The sequence below is a fragment of the Anser cygnoides genome, chromosome 10 (assembly GCF_040182565.1).
Source record: "Anser cygnoides isolate HZ-2024a breed goose chromosome 10, Taihu_goose_T2T_genome, whole genome shotgun sequence".
NCBI lineage: Eukaryota > Metazoa > Chordata > Aves > Anseriformes > Anatidae > Anser > Anser cygnoides.
This window is the reverse complement of record NC_089882.1, coordinates 1,358,834-1,377,516: the sequence shown is the minus strand read 5'-3', so window position 1 is coordinate 1,377,516 and position 18,683 is coordinate 1,358,834. Positions and strand designations below refer to the sequence as shown.

Genomic DNA, 18,683 nt, shown 5'->3' with positions numbered 1-18,683 from the left:
TAATCTGTTCCCAATAAGCTCCCCATTACTCCTCTTTTCTGTGAACATTGAAGTGGAGATGGTGAAAAGGGTCTTTGCACCAGTCTCTTTAAAACACATCTTCGCATAGCGTACGTGGAGAAAAAATCTCTTACGGAGCCATATAGGTCCACCTAACTGGGAGGAAGCATTTAGTTTTTCTCCCCAAGGGGTGACAGCTGGCAGTTCTGTCCAGAGTGATTCTGGGCCCTTAGTTGGAGAGCTGCACGTCAAGGGTTTGCAGATGCCACTTTGTCTCAAGAGCCACCACCTGCAAAAGGAGCAGCAGCTCCCGGGCAGTGTCTGCGCACACCCTCGTTTCCCGAGCCAGGGTTCACAGCCCATGCCCATCGCTGCCCCAGTGAGGAGCAGCTCCTTCCTCATACTCCCTGAGATGTGCCCCCAGTCCATGCCGTGCCCTTCCTGGCCTTGGCTGGTGTGAGCACACAGGTGTGGGCACAGGGGTGTGGGATGGATTTGAGCGGGGGGAAGGCAGCTCCCGCTTTGCCCATGGACAGTGTGACAGGGAGGGCTGGCTGAAGCCTCAGTATGGGGCTCCCAGTCCTGTACCCGTGTACCTGCAGAGGTGGGGGGGACCTTGGCCAGTGCTGGGGTGTTACCTGTGGGACAGATTGGGCAGAGCTTTTTGGGAGCTCCGTGTGTGAGAGGACTGTGCTGCAGGGTGTGTGTGTGTGCATATTTCTGCCCCTAATTAACTAGTTTTTTTCTCTCTCCCCTCAGAATATTAAATTATTATGTGCTCCGATGTAAAAGGGCAGACACTTCGGAAATTAATTTTAATATAATAAAGCCTAAGACTTAGGATTTACAGTAGTCATAACCTTTTATAAATATAGTTAAATACAGTACGATGTAATGAGTTTTAGGGAAGGAGAGTAAATGACCAAATATGTTTCGGAGTAAATGCTGGGGCAAGGAGGTTTATTTCAGCATTGGTGCAGGTATATAACTGAGAGGGGCTGGTGAATGCCAGATAGACATGGGCTACAAAATTCAGATATGGTTAAGAGAGGGATTTTATTTTCAGAGTTTTTGTATTCTTTGATACATTGAACCTGTTTGAAAATATTTGAGTGAAAACAATAAGACGATTGATGAGCTCATGTATATAATCAATAATCTTTATTTTTTTTTTAGCTAACAAGTTGAAACCTAAATCTTAGAGAACTGGGGATTATTTCATATTTTGATCAAGACAATAATACTTCTCCAAGTAGGAACAAAATAATACTTACGAGAATAGGTCAAATTTCAGAAAAATCTACATCCATTTTGTCTGCGACATCCTTCCTGAAGCATGCAGTGTAGGATGCTGGTCTGTCCGCCCATCAGGCTGCCATTAGCTGTGGGCTTGAAAGCAGGAACTCTGCGTAGTCTGAGGCTGCTCCTGATGTGGTAGGCTCAACAAAGTTAACTAAATGGGGCATAGCACTGTGCAGGCAGGCTAACACAGCTTCCAGCTCACTTTTTGTCTCTGAATTAAGAGAGTTTCTGCCCCAGCATACTTACCCTTCGGCACGGCAGGGGACACACCAAATTTAAAGCCAAGTGCAATGCTTGAGAATGAAACATAAATAGTTAAGTCACTTGGGCATTTTTTTAAATTATTTTTTTCCATTTTACTTCTCATTTTTTCAGGAGGCATGTGCAATTTTGGGCAGAGTAGGACCGAAGTCTTAATTTCTATTCCCATGTTTTATTATTTATATCTTTGGTTTTTTTCCGTGTCTTTGCTTTCACTTAATTCTAGTATGGTGAAATACACCCCGAATTCGGAAACAGAGTATACATAGGAATGCGTATTACCTTGCTTATTTCAGGTGAACTCTAGTAAAAGCACGTGCTTGCCAAAGCTCTGCAAACTTTCTGTTAAAACTTGTGGAACCAAGCCAAACGTTGATGGACTTCAGTTATAACAAAAAACTAAATTTCCATGAGAGCTTTGCTCAGATTCACAGAACTCTTGAAGCAAACTTGAACCCCATTGCTCTAATCTGAGGGTTGATTTATTGTTCTGTACCAAACTCTAAGAAGATTTTGGTCTCGTGTTTTCACTGTTACAACAAGTAAACTCAGAAGATTTTAGATCTGATCCTGACACACAGCTCAGAGCAAAATTCAGAGTGAATCAGAGTAGAGACACCCCAAGCTGTTTCTTCTCAAACCGTGCAGATGAATCCTGTAGCTTTTTCCTAGAAGTCTGTATTGTGTGCCTTTCAAAGGACTGGTAATAGTTCCTGCTTCTTTTAAAAATACAGTCATATAAGACTTGGCAAGCAGGCTTGTGAGAAAGCAACGAAAAAGAATGAAGGAAAATAGGTGCAAAGAACCTGTGTGCCAGCCAGCCCCAGAACCATACTGTGAAACGATATGACTAAAATATGTGCATGGTAAATAGTGTGACATTGAAAAATGAAACATTCAGTATTACAGCCAGAGGAGAAAGAAGCCAGCTCCCAAAATTGAGTTCTGGCAGTATGTTCAGAGAGTCAAATAGGCATATGCTTTATTGCAGTTTGGGTGGAGAGAAAGGAAGGAGATCCGCAGAGCTCTATTTCAGTGCTTTCTGTATTTTCCCACAGTATGAGTTAATTGCATTTAATACTAATTATGTAGTTGCTACATTTTAAATTCCTGCATACACTGTGGAAAAATGTGAAGACGCTTCCAAGGCTGGAGCAACTTTGACAATGAGTCTGTCTATGTGCTTTTGTAATTGTTTGCTGTGCGTCATATTCGAACCCAGTTATGTTCTGCAGATTTACTCTTGTGTACTTTGATGGTGATTTACACTCCTAGGGAAGTAGTTGGGTGAAACCATGGCTCAGAAATGTGGAAGCTTAATTTAAATAAATTAAATGCAGGCGCTTGATTTAAGTGAATCACAACCATTTGACGTTTATAATTTCAACACATTATTGTCACCAGCTAGTCAACCTCTGTGACTCATGGTGATGCTTAAGCTATTGACTTGGTAGAAAAGGTAGTAAGTATTTTTTAGCTATTCTAGGATGTCTTCTGGACTGCATCCACACAAGTGAGACTGATTCATAGACACTAATGACATATTAGGAAGCTGTCTTATTACTTATCCTTCTGAATTAATAATCAGTGGATCCCCTGTATTGATCAGCTTGCGTGTAAACACATCAGTCACATGAAGAGTTTCTTCCAGGCTTTGCAAAACTGTCAGGTAGTTAATTTGTTGCTGTTAAAAATAGAACTGTGAACTGATTTTACTGGTGGTAATTAACATTTACTTCAGCAGGTAAATCAGTGTGTACAAAATTTTTCATCTATCAGTTTCAGTCCTGCAAAAATCAAGTATGATTATTCCCATTTTACAGATAGGGAAACAAGACTGATCTCTCCCCTGTGAGATACGAAGTGTTGATTTTGTATTTCTTTCTGCTCTTTTGAGCACGGTGCTTAAAGACCAGCACCTATTGAGAAATCAAAACATTTTTGCAAGATTTCATTGTGGAAATATATAGATATACTTGACTGTTTTCTAATTCAAAGTAAAACAAATTGCTGTCATGTTGGAGTGGGACAGAGAGCTTCAAGTTTCAGAAACAGTATTTTAGAATTTCATGATTCTTGTCTGAACTTTGTTAACCTGCTAATTTGCAGTTAGCGGAGCCTCAAATAGGAGGACCGCAGTGAGGTGTGTTAAAGTAAGAAGGTTCTAATTGTGTCTGATTGGCTTGAGGTTTTACTTCTAGCACTATAGTGACAGATATGTTTGCTGCTTCTGATACATCCATGTTTAATCTAAACTAGTTTTAGAAAGAATAGCTGTAGGAAACAAACAAAGGGTGAAGCTCTTCACCTGTTGTCACCTCATAGTTCTTCAGCCAGTGCGCTGAAATACTGCGCAGCAATATGATGGCATATATGAATACTGCCTTGGGCAATACTATGAAGGTTTCATAAACACAAATATTGGCGCTAACCAGGAAAAGTGTTGGTGATCTGATCTTACTGCTTTCCATGGAGAACTTGAGGGCTGTTTTCTCTTCTCCCATTTGTTAATGTTTAGGTGACAAAGTCCTGGCTTTCAGTAATCACTGTGAGACTCAGCTTGGAGAAATCCCAACTTGACACTTGAACTTTGGCAGGAAGATGCCAGTGTTGTGCATTAATACTTTGAGCTGGAGGCACAGAAAAATGTATTGAATACATGGGTCTTGAGCCATCAGCACTGCTGTTCTCTTTTCCGATGTCCTTAGTGAAGGCCAGGAAGGCAATTTGCGCTTCGGCTTCTGCTGACTCTGTAAGTGCCTTGGAACTGTTAGAATTATTGCAGCAAAGAAGCACCAAATGTCAAATTCTTTTCACCTTCTCAGAAATGCTTATACAGAGGATGTGGGGGCGGAGTAGGGATAAAATATGCAGTTGGAAACAGTTCTTCTGTCCGTCAAAATGGTATTGTATCATTTTAGCTCCTTAGTCACATCTATGTTTCAAGATAAAGGGACAGCTATTGTTTTCAACTGGTGCAACCACTGTCCCACTGATTTCAAAGATTCTGCATAAAAATGTTTCTCTGTAGCAGAGACTTTTTTTTTTAAATTGTTTCATTTCCTAAAAGGGTTTAGGGTTTGTCACTAACTGAACCCAAGATGCTGAGAAATATTCATGTCATGGGTAAAGGCAGTTAAAATACAGGATGTCTACTTACATATATTTTCTTCTGCCTTGAAAATATTCTTGTATTAATAATAAGTCTTCCTGTTGTAAAACTCTTTCTAAATACAATCATACTCAGAATAGGAATTGGAGAGATTACAGGGATGCTGTTTCATTACTCTCAGTCAGCTTTACTGTAAACAAACCCTGCAAATTTTCAGCCTCAGCATATAGCTCAGGTAAACCTAAGCCCATATTTGTGCTCTAAGTACCTGAACATTTGCTGAGGAATTATCCATGGTGTATCTCTGTCTTAAGATGTGTACTACATTAGGCATTTGAATGGTATCCATTAGCATAAATCCTTCTGGGTTTGAAAATATTTTTTGTCACTGAAGTTTGTAAGTCTGGTTTAGGTCTCTGTTTGTTTAAAGTACAGATCAGTAAATGGTTGAGATGTGTATTACATTTCAGGGTTTCTTTATGATATGTGGTATGTATTGTTGTTCACATCCATGTGTGGTCTAGTCACTCTATATCTTATTTCAGTGAAATAGCTAATGACAAGCTGGTTGCTTAATGAAGTGCTTTCATGGCACCTTATTTAGGAGGGAGGATCTTTTCGGAGGCAGTTGGAGGATAGCATAACAACATCTAGTAAAATGTTCATCTAGTAAAAAAAAAACTCAGGCTTATGAACTTTTCATTATTTAAATACTTTCTCCTGTTGGTTAAGCATTTTGTTCAAGACAGTGTTGAATTGCAGTGGTTATAAATGTATATTTTTCAGGGAAGGCTATTGGCACTGCATGTCATTATTGTCATAGACATGAAATAAAACAAGCATGGAAGCAAGATACATTGAATATAGTAACTGCCTATTGAAGGAAATATTTAAAACATTAAGTATGATTATATTTTTATGAATATTGTTTTAGCTGTGGCAATAAGCTCAGAGCCAATGCATTCAAAACTGATGAATCTTTTCTGTAAAGGAGTACATTTCCAGGAATCTTTGTTTCTACAGTAAATGTTCAAAGGCAATGCAGGATTTTCTGTAAATCATAAATAAAAATGTGTATCATATTGTTACATTTGACTCTTCTCCATCAATGTAGTAACGTGAAGGGGAATTTATACATCTGTATAATTTGTTTTCCATTAAAAAGATAGTAACAAGTGGAGTGAATTTCAGGCTCATTTTTGATTGAACGATACTGTGTTCCCCCTCTTGTATTGTTCTTTTCAATTTATTCTTTACCAGAGACAGGAAGGGAGCAGTGAAATAGGAAATTAGGATGTTTAGAAAGAGTAACTAAAGAGAGCTGCAAAATAGTTTTTAATTTGTTTAGATGGCTGAGAGGCCTCTACGTGTGTGATCTTTCCTGCTGAGCTGAAGGAAACACACGAGGACATGGTGCAGCCAGCCTGGGCTGCCATTGCCTGCTAGTGGCTTCCGGACTTCTCAGCGGATGGCTTCACGCAAGGCCCTTCCTAGGAATGTTTCTGGGATTCCTCAGAGTCTTTGGAAGATGTTATCTCTCCCTTCCATTTAGCCTGCACTTCTAATGCTTGTAAACAAGACTGGGAAGCATGCTGGATTGCGGGGTAGCTGATGCGTAAAACTGTCAGTTATCCCATCACCCAGATGGGTTTCAAACTAGGACTTTATGCCTACTGCTTGCTTTGCCTGACCAACTTCTCTAAAAGCGTTGATTTGCTTTAATTCAGATAAAAATGCCACACAAATTATATCTGGTACAAGGAAAATGATAAATCTTCTTAAGATATGAATGGTCTCTGTGATTGCTTTCGCAGAGCCTTGCACTGTGCTGTGGTTTGCCCATTAACTCTGAAGTTTTGTGTAAGAGTACAATAGCAACACAGTGTACAGCTTGGGTAGCCCACAAGTAAAATTGTTCCACAAATATCTGGGATTTTAATATGGTAGAGAAATAATGGTACAGACTCCAGATAATTTTGTGACGTTGCTCTGACAAGTTCAGTTTTGTAATGTGTTCCTTTATTGCTGCTGTTATCTTTATCACTGTTAGCCTGCCTTTGTTTGATATGAAAAATGGTTAAAAGCTGAAAATAGAGATCACTTTTATATTTATGATCTTAGCCTTTGAACTGCACTGCTCGCTCACATGAATTAAGAGAAGTGAATAGCGTGCTGGTGTTTGTTTTACCCATGTAATATTTTGCAATATCTGAGTTTTTAACCCACCCCATCCACTGGCTCCTGCATACTAGCCTAGCTTACAGGCCAAATATAAAATGGAGTTCAATTTAAATAAAGTTAAAAACAAACAAACAAAAAACCTTAGTATTTTTTTATGTATTTTTAAAACTTGAGTCATGCAATCAATGTAAAGCAATGCTGCAAGAATCAGGGAAATGCTACTTGCAATTCAGCAGTAACCCCATCAGAAGGCATGCTGTTCTTCGTGCAGTCTGCAGCTTTGAAGAGCTCTCGTAACATAACCTGCAAGTTAGAGTATTCTGATATATGTGCACATAGGAGGAAATTTTGCAAGCTGTAGTCAGGTTTATTTTATTATTTTTCCTTGTTATAGAATAATTATTTTCTTGACCACATTTTTTTTTCTTCATGAGAGTTTTTTTGAACACTTAAAATTCATTTTATGAATAAAATAGATGCCATTGACTCCCCCTCCCCTGACCTCCCCGAGGATTGTGTGACACTGGAGACATGTGTTTCTTTTATTAAATTAACTCATCATCATGGTCTTGTTATTTCAACTGCGGGCTTAGCTGACCAAATTTCTATATTGCAAGAGAGAGTCATTAATCATTTGAAGAGGATTTGTATACATTCAGTTGCTCAACATCTCATCTCTCACTTTACTCCCAAATAAATTTAATAATGTTGCACATGTTCTTTTGCTTTTCCTTTGTGCAGTCGATAATATTAATTTAACCTCCTGTGTGTATGGTGGGTGATTAGAAGGAACAAAACAAACCTTGGATTGCAGTGAGCCCCATGGAGTTTTGTGTTCTAGTTCTTCAGTATTTAATTATTTTGATTATCCCCTGGTGGTAAGAAAAAAAAATATCTGGTGAAGTACATGCTTTAATTCATTATCAGCTACAGTCAGTGTTCAGATGTTGTAGATTTCTGTATATGAACTGCCTGTTGCTTTCTGTTTTATTAGGGATAGTTATTAACCTCCAGCCTAGCAAAACACTCTATACAGGCTCTCTATTATCCCTGAGCGTGTCTTGAGGAGACAGTACAGCTCTCACTGAGGGCAGCGTTATATGCATGCCTTAGACTTTAAAGGGTCTAGGTTCATGTTGCTTCTCACGGCAGACAGAGATGAAGCAGAGCTTGAGAAATATTTCCTTCTTCCTACATGGAAGTAGGAATGAGCCACTTAGAGCATGTGGCTGTAAAAAGGCACACAAGTCCGATACGTCTCCACTGATAATTAGAAGCAACCTTGAGGGTTGTCATCAACCTGCCTGTGTCAGATGAGCTGAACAAGCACAGAACTTCACTGATTTCACTTTAAACTTTTCAACTTATCTGTTTGTGAAATAGCTTGCTTTTCAATTTCTATAGCACATTCTAAATTGTTTGGGATTTTTAGTGTTATATATTGAACACCATTAATGGGTTACCTCGTGATAAGATCGAAACCTTTAGAAAATATTACTGCGTTGATTTTTAAGCAAGTCTGCTCTTTTCCTCCTCTTTGCAGAATATTTTGTTACATAACTATTTTATAGAAGTTGTTCCTGCCTGTTCACTAGCTTGATAAGATCTACATGGAGTGAGAGATGAAGGAGACCTGTGGTTCTAGCTAGTAATGAAAACTGTATAGAGTCTGAGATGAAGTCCTGAGGCTGGTTCCTTTTTTTTTTTTTTTTTTTAAATCTTCATAGTTATACAAATTTGCATAGAAAGATCAGCCCCATACAATCGTTTTTAGGAACATTTGAGTTAGCAGGCTAGAGAAGAGAAATCCATTGATGGTTGGCTTGATGTATGATGTATGTGACAAATGTTTGTTTTTTTTTTAAGAAGTGGATTCTGAGGGCAAATATAACAAACTTGAAATTATACTTCATGCACTTTTTAAATGTGCCAACTATCTTCAAAATACTGTTCAAGTTTATAACACGCATAACCTTATCCCCTGAGCATGGCCAGAAGTCAGGAGTTAATCCTGCTGTAAAAATCATGCAGTCTTGATTTTTGCTGCTTCTACCAGCTGCTGAAAAAGAATGAATATCCTTCCTTACCCCTGCCTTTTTAAAAAGAAATATGAAAAGCAAGTATTTTAAAATCAAGGTGATATTTCTCATATGCATCAAACTGCATTTCTATATCTGTCTTTAGACTTTGAAAGAGAAGAGTATCCTAAAGCCTTCTCCAGTGCATGGCTGTGTGTCTAACTGCTCAACAAAGCTACAGAGATTCTATTGCACCCGCTCCTCCCTGGGCACCCCGATAACCCGTCAGCATTTGTGTTTTGTGTCTGCATTTTGGCCACATCCATATCAATGGGACACTATCTGAAAATAAGTCATAGTGAAGGGTTTCTAATGCTCTGCAATGTACTATTTATCTACTCAAAGCTTACTGTGTAATGTTGTATTGCAGTTTTCTTAATCTGTTGCTAGTGGTGAAAGATAACTGCTACTGTAGCATGGAAGTAATGGTGAGCTTGATACAGATGTGTTCATAAATGTTTTAACATCTGCAAGTGAAAAACACTTCAGTATTTTTCTTTGCTTTTGCATGGGTCTTGTCCTTTTGGACTGAAAAGTATTAGGCTAATTCTCTTTCCAAATTATTGTTTAAATAAAGCTCGACAGCTCTCATGTTTATTAGCAAGAAAAATGAGCCTCCTCTGTTAGCGTATTTCTGAGTTGGAAGCACTGAGAGGAGTCCTCCCCTGTGCCCGTCAGCACCAAGATGTTCAGATGTGTCCTCACCAGCAGCACAGAGCCTGGGAGCCCAGCCTGAGTGGCACTGCAGGAGCAGTGTGTTGGGTGCAGCTGCGCCCCAACCCCAGAAGTATTCCCATCATTCTCACTCAGCAATATGTGCACCATGATAAGCCTTATCAAACGGCCACATTACTATACTGGTGGATTTCCCATGTAAGGGATTTTTGCCCTGTTACTGTTTCATGGTACTAACGTATAAGCTTATTGGCAGGGATACAGGCTTTCTGCTATTTGGGGTAATGTGGTTTTGAAACACTCAACCTTCGCAAATGCACAGCCTTTACTTTCATTGTATTCTGGTTATGTTTATAAGTCATGAAATTCTCGCTTCGAGTTGCTCTAGAAACTTTTGTTTATTTTCTTCCATGGTTCACTCTGTTTCTGTGCAAGAATGATAACTGGCTCTTAACCTGCTCATCTGTGCAACTGCTCTCTTGTAACATACATCCACGAACCTGGGAGGAAGGAGAAATTACGGTGCTGCTGTAGCAGAGATTGCTTTTGTTGTATAGAAGGAAGTATTCCCTGGAGGGTTTTATGTGTATGAAAATGAACACTCTGCACACTTGCACATTTCTAGAGCGAGCAAAAACATTAGATCTCTAGTCAAGGTTGTGATACAGATATGATATGTTCCAAACAGGAAGCCTGATAAAAGTAGTAAAGCCTTTTCTCCTTCTTGAGTTTACTAGCTCCAGCAGTGAGTTTTGGCTCAGTCTTTTGACAAAGAAAAAATCTTGAGAGCTTTTGATTCTAAAAGTAGGTATGTTAGTAGTTATTAATCATTAAATGAAAAGGAGGCTCCAACTGAAACTTGCAATCAAATTGAGTCTCTAAATTCAGTGAATCATTTAAAATAGCCACAATAATTACTTGCTATTTGCCACTTTCCATGAGTCACCTAATCCTTACAAGACCTCTGAGACCTTGTTGTGTTATCAATTTGCATGCTGGTATAATTGATTCTATACTATAATAGCATTATTTATTTATCCTATTTTAATACAATTTTGATGGCTTAATTGTGTTGGGAGAGAATGGATAGCCTGGGGAAGGGTCAGCGTAATCTGACTGTGTAGACAACTAGATCAGTTGCTTTTCCAAGGATGCAAGTAACATTTTTGTACTCCTTCCATAATTAAAGAGTGGGACTGATCATAACATTTTGAACCCAAGGTGATCATTGCTGTTGGTTAATGACATTAAAAAGAGCAAAATAGATATGCATTGGAGTTTCCTCCAGAGACACAAGTAAGGACTTCCAGGGAACAAACAGAAATGATAAAGACTGTAACTCCCAACAAAAGATATACCATTTTTTTCAATTTCAAAAGTTTTTTAAAATTCAGAACCGGTTTTATTGCATGAGGTAGTTTGCTTTTATGACCTTTTATACTTGTTCGTTAAACATCAGACTAAGTACTTGAATACAAGGTTTTTATTCATATACTTAAAAACATAAATTCTCCTTAGTGAACCACTGTCAAAAGATAGTTTTTCAGCCCTGGAAGCTAGTATGCATTCAGACATCTGCCTCTTCATTAACACATGAGTACCAGAGTGGAGACTGTTAGTGTGTTCAGTAGTAGGAAAGGGTCCCTCAGACTGTGTGACTTTCCTCATTATGTTTTTTTAAACATATCTGCCCTTTCAGAGATGTGTTCTGCTTGTCAGTCTTGAGAAAATGATTTTCTTTTAACTTACTGATGATAGTACCTATTATGCTGAAAGTCTCATAGATATTTAAACGTCAATGCCACTTAATGCTAGACTTTTTTCTTCAGTTTCCATGTTTGCTTTTTCATTTTCTGATACATATTGAGGCTCAAGCAAATACCATAAACTTTCATCGATTTAGTATCTTCCAGAAACCTACAGCTTTGCCTTTAGGTTGGACTAGATGGTTGCAAAATGCTGTAAAAATGATTTTTTGCATAATTAAAAATTATTAGTGTAGACCCAATACTGCTATGTGCTGAACCATTAGTTTAATCATTTCCCATTGGGTTCTGCATAGCCCTGTGAACAGGAGTTTGTTATGCCATCTTGGAATAATAATTTCTGTATTTCAGAAAAAAAAAATTGAAGTAAAATCATAGAATGCATTGTTTTGTAAGAATAAAAGCAAATTCTTTTTCATTTTAAAATAAGATGAGAACCAACTGATAGATGTTTATTGTTATGTGCCTGGTATTCTCTGAGTCACAAAGGCAATTTGCATCAGAATGTCTTTTCTTTTAAATGAAGCAGTAAAAATTTACATTTAAAGCAATGTATGTTCTATGCAATGTTAACAAATATATGATAAAGCATCACCAGGTATTGACTTATAATAGGATTAATATAACTGGAAATAGAGAATGTCATACTTCTAAAAGTTTGTACAGCACTGCACCTATGCATGATGATATTTTTTAGTATTTTATATATATTACTGATATCTTGTCGTAGCAAAATATCCATTGTAATCAAGGTGCTCGGTTAGTTGAGATGTTATGCTGAAGTAAGGGGCTGAAGTGAAACATAGCTGGCAAATTTGCTTGTTACCTGGTAGATAGCTCTCCCACGCAGCCTAACCCTGTGGTTTTCTTTGCATGCCACAAACCTTGCCCTTCCCCACAACTTTTCTGATTCCTTTTGCATGAATTAGTTTTTCTCATCCTTAACATATGTCTGTGGCAGCCATCCTCAGAGATCAGGCTACATGTTTCTGTATTGTGGCTGAAGCTCTCATATGGAGTTTTAAAACAATGTCTGCCTTTTCTGGTCAGCCTGAATGAACCTGTAAAAGAATTTTGTGATCTAACAGTCCAACAAGTGTCTGTCTACTGTGATTATTGCAGTATATTAGAGGATCCTAGGGTTCTGCGACTGTGATAGTGATATGATTCTCATGTCTCAAATGTATTCATGTCTCAAATATATTCATGTATGGGACGTCTCAAATATATTCATCCATTTGCTAGGGAAGAAGGGTCCAGATGCTTGTTTTGAGCACTGTTGAGCACTACAGATCAGTTTATACTGGCTTGTGCTGAGAAGGTTTTCTGCACAAGAGTAAATGAATCACATGAAAGCTGAGATTCCTATTTCTCCCAGATCTTTATGGCCTTGCTGTAAGATTTGTTCATTACAGTATAGAGGGGCTATTCAAAGTGGGTGATAAAAACATTCAGAATGATGCAGATGCTAGCAAGGAATTTGCTTTTAAAACTAACACAACAATGGAACCCAATGGGCTTGTTTAAATGCCAGTGTAAATGCACAAAAATATAAATATTCATATTCAGATCTTGAGATGCATCTAATAGATTACATGAAACAAATTTCCTTTGAATGCTTTTTATTCAGTTCATTGATCACTGTGCAAGTCTGTACATAAGGTTAGTGTGAACTCATCTGCTGGCCAAGTCACAGTAAAGACTGGCTATGCTCCTAACCTAGATAATTATTTTGTTATTTATTAGACTAATATCTTCTTGGCATGTTATATTGTGCACACTCAGAACTCACCAAGTTAAGGTTACATCAAAGATTGACCTCCACTGACAAGATTAAATTGAAGTCATTTTCTTAGAGCTTAGCAGGTAGAGTATTTGTGTTGTCAGCAAACAGGACTTTATCCTCTTTCCCCTGGGCATTATCTCAAATGCGGTGTCAGAATGCCAGATGGATTTCCTTCACTACTTTTCCTCCAATTTTTATTTTTTTAATTTTCTTTCTACTGCATTTCAGCTGTCACATTCAATAATTTCCTCGGAAGCAATGTGTCCAAAAGAAGCCACTGTATAACAGCTCTGCGTAAATGCTGTTTTTTTTGTTTTTTTTTTTAGAAATAGTATTTTTGAACCGTGCATGCCACCTGATGTTTCCTCTTCAGAAATTGCAGGGCAGTCTTAAATCTGTTATTTTTAATAGGCTTTTCATTTGCCCCAAAGGCTGGGAGGGGCTGGAAACATGGAGGGTGGTGGGAATTATAATATTCTCATTTATTATTCCTTTATCTGTAATGCAATAAGTACTATACTGTACTTTAAAAGTAACACGCAAATAATATAATTGAATATATACTTATAGAATTGAAAAGAAAGAATACTTACACCAATAATTCAGTGAATACTAAATCAACCAAAGAAACAATCAATTCCAAATACCCTTAATTGTGAAATGAATGGTCTAATTTATTTAAAATATAACTGTTTTTAATACTTGGTTAGCCTTGCCACTTACAGAACATGACAAAGGGGAATGTCAACTAATTAATTCCTTTAGAAAAGGAATAACCCATCAAATGAAAGGAAGTAATGTTCTTTTAGAGGTGATTGACACACTTTGCATGGCAAAATATATTCTGATATTCTTATTAGAAATTTGACCATTTTTTTCCTAACATTTTCTAAGTATTATAAAACCTATGGGCAAGGTAACCTTATGTGCTTAAAATCACTAAATCTATATGTGAATTGCTCTATAAATTATTCTGTGATTCATAAATTCGGTTAAAGGGGAATACTATATTGCTACATAATTTAGTACAGAATATTTTATTTCCAAATGTATTTATCTTTTCTTTAAAGTAATATTTAAATGCAACTTTTTTGTTTAAATTCTGACTTAAATGTTTGTGAATGCTTCCAATGGTGGCCTTTAATATGGGGGAAAAAAACAACACAAGCTTTGATTGCTCTGTGACAATTCCAATAAGACTTACTAAGCCGTGAAGCATCATGAAAGGAACACTGGCCTATCTGCAACTCCAGCAGTTGCAGAGGTATTGTCATGCTCCAAAAACAGAAGAACAAAAAGGAGAACAAAGCTATGTCTTTAAGGACAAGGAAACAATTGGTGCAATCCTCCTCACCCTGATCGAACTTAACAGTCCAGGGGATGTAGAGGTGGTTGGCAAGAAGGAAGCATGAAATACGATTTTATTTATCACTGTACTCCCAGGGGATGGAATGTCAGCCTTTCTTCCAGGTTTAGATAATATCTACTATATTACAGAAAAGTTCGGCACCTTACTTCCTTGCTTGGGGCTGGAGTAGGGTTGGTTTTACAACAGTTATTAATGCACGGCTTAACGTTGGAAGGCATGTTCTATTTCTTACTAAGACTGGAAATTCAAATTAGACTTTCAAGTCTTCTGCTAAGTGTCTCTGGCTTCTGCAGAGAGGGTAAATCAAAATGGCTGCTGTCACGTGGGCGGCAGGCATACAGTGCAGTTCATGATCCGTAGTAAACCTGTATAGCAAACAAATGGAGAAGGTTTCTCCCAGATAGAGTAAGAACTGCTGTTTCTTGGAGGTGATCACTTTCTTCATCTGTTCGCTTTTGTTATGAGAAGAATTAAATGTATAACAGTGACATCTTTCCAGTGGTATTGAGAAGGGGAGCATCTTTGGGGGTCTTGCAAAGTTCTCATAATTAATGAATTAATTCTCAAAGTTAGTGAAACTACAACTTCAAGTGAAATGCATCTGTAGTCTTTTCTTTATCTATAGCTTCAGAAAGAGAGGGCTGTGAGGGCGTATGGGAGAACCACCACTTTTTTTTTTTTTTTTTTTTCAGAAATTTAGGTTTATGTAGTTTTGTATATACTCATGAAACGTATACAACATATTATTTGGTTCGTCTCGGTATAATCCAATTAAAGTAAATTATCTTTAAGGTCAAAGGTTTGGTCATGTCAGATTAATTTCATTTAGGTTGATTTTCAAATGCTGATGTGTCTTGAACTGTTATATGTGGTTAACAGTAAGTGGAACTTCAAGTTTATATATTTCTCTTATTCAGTAGGTGCTCAAAACCAAGCTAATATACAGGATTTATTTTGAATTCTATTTTAATCTAAAATCCAATTTATGGGGTGGACATTTTGAAAATAAAATTGAAAGAGCAGGATATTGAAAGCTTGACGTGTAAGCCTCCATTTAAGATACTGGTTAAATTATCTATTCTTTTAATGGAAGCCTACTGATAATAAAATTTTTACCTGATTGTTTATTAGAATGAGTTGCTTATCACACTGAGAAGCAGTGCTTGCAAAATGACTTTGAAGTTTTTATACTTGTTAGTCTGTTTTTACTTTGTAAATAGTATTAATATTTATCCTTGTAAAAGTTGTGTGGATTACATACAATCTATGGTTGCATAGATTCATGTTATTTATATTGATTTACAGTCAAATGGATAGTTAGGGCAGACGCCAGGATTTAAATTAATTAAATTCTTCAAAGATGCTGTACTTCGGTATGTTTCAATTAAGAAACATATTATGAAAACTGTTGCCAAAGGTTAAAGGCATTTAAGAGGTTAAAAAGTAGTCTTCACTGCTGCCTTCAAAGCTGGATAGAATTTCTGGTTAAACTAGGTCATAAAAAAAAAATCAATAATTTTATCTAAATTGCTTTTGCTTATCTGGTTATAGTTCTGCACAAAATAGGCCAAATACTCTTCAGGAATCTGTAAAGAGGCAGACAATTTCTTGTCCAAAATAAGTCACCATTAAGTTTACGTGCTCACATTAAAGTATGCTTGGTTTTACAAAACCTACAATGATGTGCTGTTGTAAAGCTCAGCACACAGTGAAGGTTTTTCATTAGGAAACATCAGTCAGTACACAATGAAGTAGGCAACAACATCTTCAGAAGAAAAAGGCCTATGAAATTGTGCTATCACTGGTTTAGTTAATGTTCCTGTGAAGTAAAATTGCTTTTAGCCTGTCAAGGCCTAGGTTCAGCACTGATAACAGTTCTTGAACAGATGAGAGTAAACAGAGAGATCGTCATTAAATAATTATTAACCAAATGATTTAAATTTAGAGCGCTTTGTGTTAAAATAGTGCATACGTTGTTTATGTTCAAGGTGTTCATTGGGCTACCCATAACGTTTTCAGGACAGGCAATATGGGTAATGTGAGGTAATATGGGGTTTCCCTGAGATGTGTTGATAAATCTCTGGTTTCATAAATATACCTGTATGAGGATTATAGAGGCAATCTGAGAAGTAGTAGAAATATCTTGCTTTTCTGTTCTAGATGGAGATGCACTTAAACATTAATCAATGAATCGAGATATGTTAAAATATTTAAACTTCCTTATATTTTTATGCTGAATGTGAATTCAAAATACTGGATATGTGTCTCTGTTGCAGTATGAATACTTCAATGCTGTGCTCATAAATGAACGAGATGAAGAAGGAAACTATCTGGAGCTGGGAAAGGAGTTCATTCTGGTGCCAAACGACCACTTCAATAACTTACCTGTGAACATCAGTCTGAGTGATGTCCAAGTACCAACAAATATGTACAATAAAGGTAAGATAAGAACTGTTCTATTTCATTATTCCTTTGGCCAAACATAAATTAGGAACTTCATTGCTTATAAAATGAAACCATTGACTGACTACGTATTGTGTGTTTTCCAGTTGCAATTATATGGAAATCTCAGCAGAGGAATGCTAAAACTATGCCATAGAATAAAATCAGTTACAAAACTGTCAGAGTCCTTAGCAATTTTAATATGGTCAATAATTTGTACATTAGACTTGCATTAATTTTCCCATATAATATGGCAGAATAAGTTTATTCTTATGAAACACTTTCCAGCCTCTTTAAATCAGTTGAACAGGCCCTACATCATTGCTTATGAGTTGAATTCTCTTTGCTGTGAGCTAGAGGTACCTTTGAAAGATACAAGGTAGGAGGGTGGGGAATATCTTTTTAGAGTTATGCTCTCAAGCTGGTGGGAATAATTCCATCTGTATATGACTGCATACACAGCTGCTGTGAGTTTTCAGATAATTTTTAGGAGGATTAAAGTACACTAAAATTTCTACTACCTTGACTATTCTTCATAGGTGCTGTTTAGCACATAGTGCTAGCAAATAGCTCCATGAGATATGTTTAGGAATGATGGACTTAGGCCTAAAAATTGGGAAAAGAAGCTGAACTCAGATACACACTTGCTCAATTTCCTTTTCCAACTTCCCTCTGATCAAGAAGCAGAATTTTCTAATTTTATGGTGCTTATGTAGCACCTGTCCATTTATTTTTATGAAGCCAGTAATAAAAGAAAAAATAAAAAAGAAAGTGTAGAAGTTTCCAAACCATGTCTGCAGAGTATTTGTCATTGGTCTGTAGAAAACTGCCTAATCTCATTATCTGGTTTCTCTTCCTTCTTTTAACTATACTAAAAGACAGCTAAAAATACATTAAATTCTTTCTGTGTAATTCATTCCAGGCTAGCAATTGTGGTAATTCATGCAAGGATGTTGTGTAATCACAAATGGAAGGAGTAGTAGTTCAGATAGGTTTGGCTGGTAGGAGAAGTGATTCATATAACAGATTGTCTTTAAGTTATGATTAAGTTATGATTCAGACTTGAGAATCTTGATAAGCCAGAAATTTTACAGTAATGTCTTAAATTAGGGATTACAAAAAAGCAAAGCTTCCTAGACAGTATTTGAAAGGCTGTGAAATGAATAATATGGAATATTTTTACAAGATTTGGAAAATGCTTAAGTCTTCTAAAACTACCAAATCATTTTTTGTTGTGAAAGTGCTAATATTTACTTGAGAGAGCCTACGTATTAATCCATTCCAGAATTGTTATTTATATGTATTATCGTTTGTAATAAAATCAAAAAGGGGAAAAAAAATTATTGTATGGTTGTAAAGGGCATCAGGCAGACGTCGGGCAATCCTACTTCTCTTGGAGAAGCAAACTAACCTGATGCTATGCTATGCTATGCTATGCATAGAATCTGGTTTTATATGTTGATTAATTACAGATAAGGCCAAAGGCAAAGGGCTTGTTCCATCTTGTTTTGGCCTCTAATGCAGGGACTGCCTGCAGAGATGGGGGAGATAGAGCTCTGTGATGATTCCTATTTCTACTTCATCTAATTCAAACCAGCCAAAATCATCACTTTAAGCAGCTGCAGGAACACATTTTTTTGTCATTTAAATGTATTCCAACTGCTGAAATCTGGTTTCGTGCTGACATTTCCTTACACATGGACATGATAGT

The 18,683-nt window shown here is 37.0% G+C and overlaps 1 protein-coding gene across 23 annotated transcripts in view; it reads left to right on the top strand.

The window, feature by feature from the left end:
- Nucleotides 1-18,683, top strand: part of CACNA2D3 (calcium voltage-gated channel auxiliary subunit alpha2delta 3) — a 531,247-nt gene that overhangs the window by 228,099 nt on the left and 284,465 nt on the right. For all 23 annotated transcript variants that reach the window (XR_007158072.2, XR_007158070.2, XR_007158069.2 and 20 more), the window contains one exon: nt 16,807-16,969. Coding sequence is in view for 20 of the 23 variants with exons in the window: in XM_013188465.3 (XP_013043919.1) it covers nt 16,807-16,969 (163 nt within the window). In the remaining 3 variants the exon portion in view is untranslated. The remainder of the gene's footprint in view (nt 1-16,806; nt 16,970-18,683) is intronic.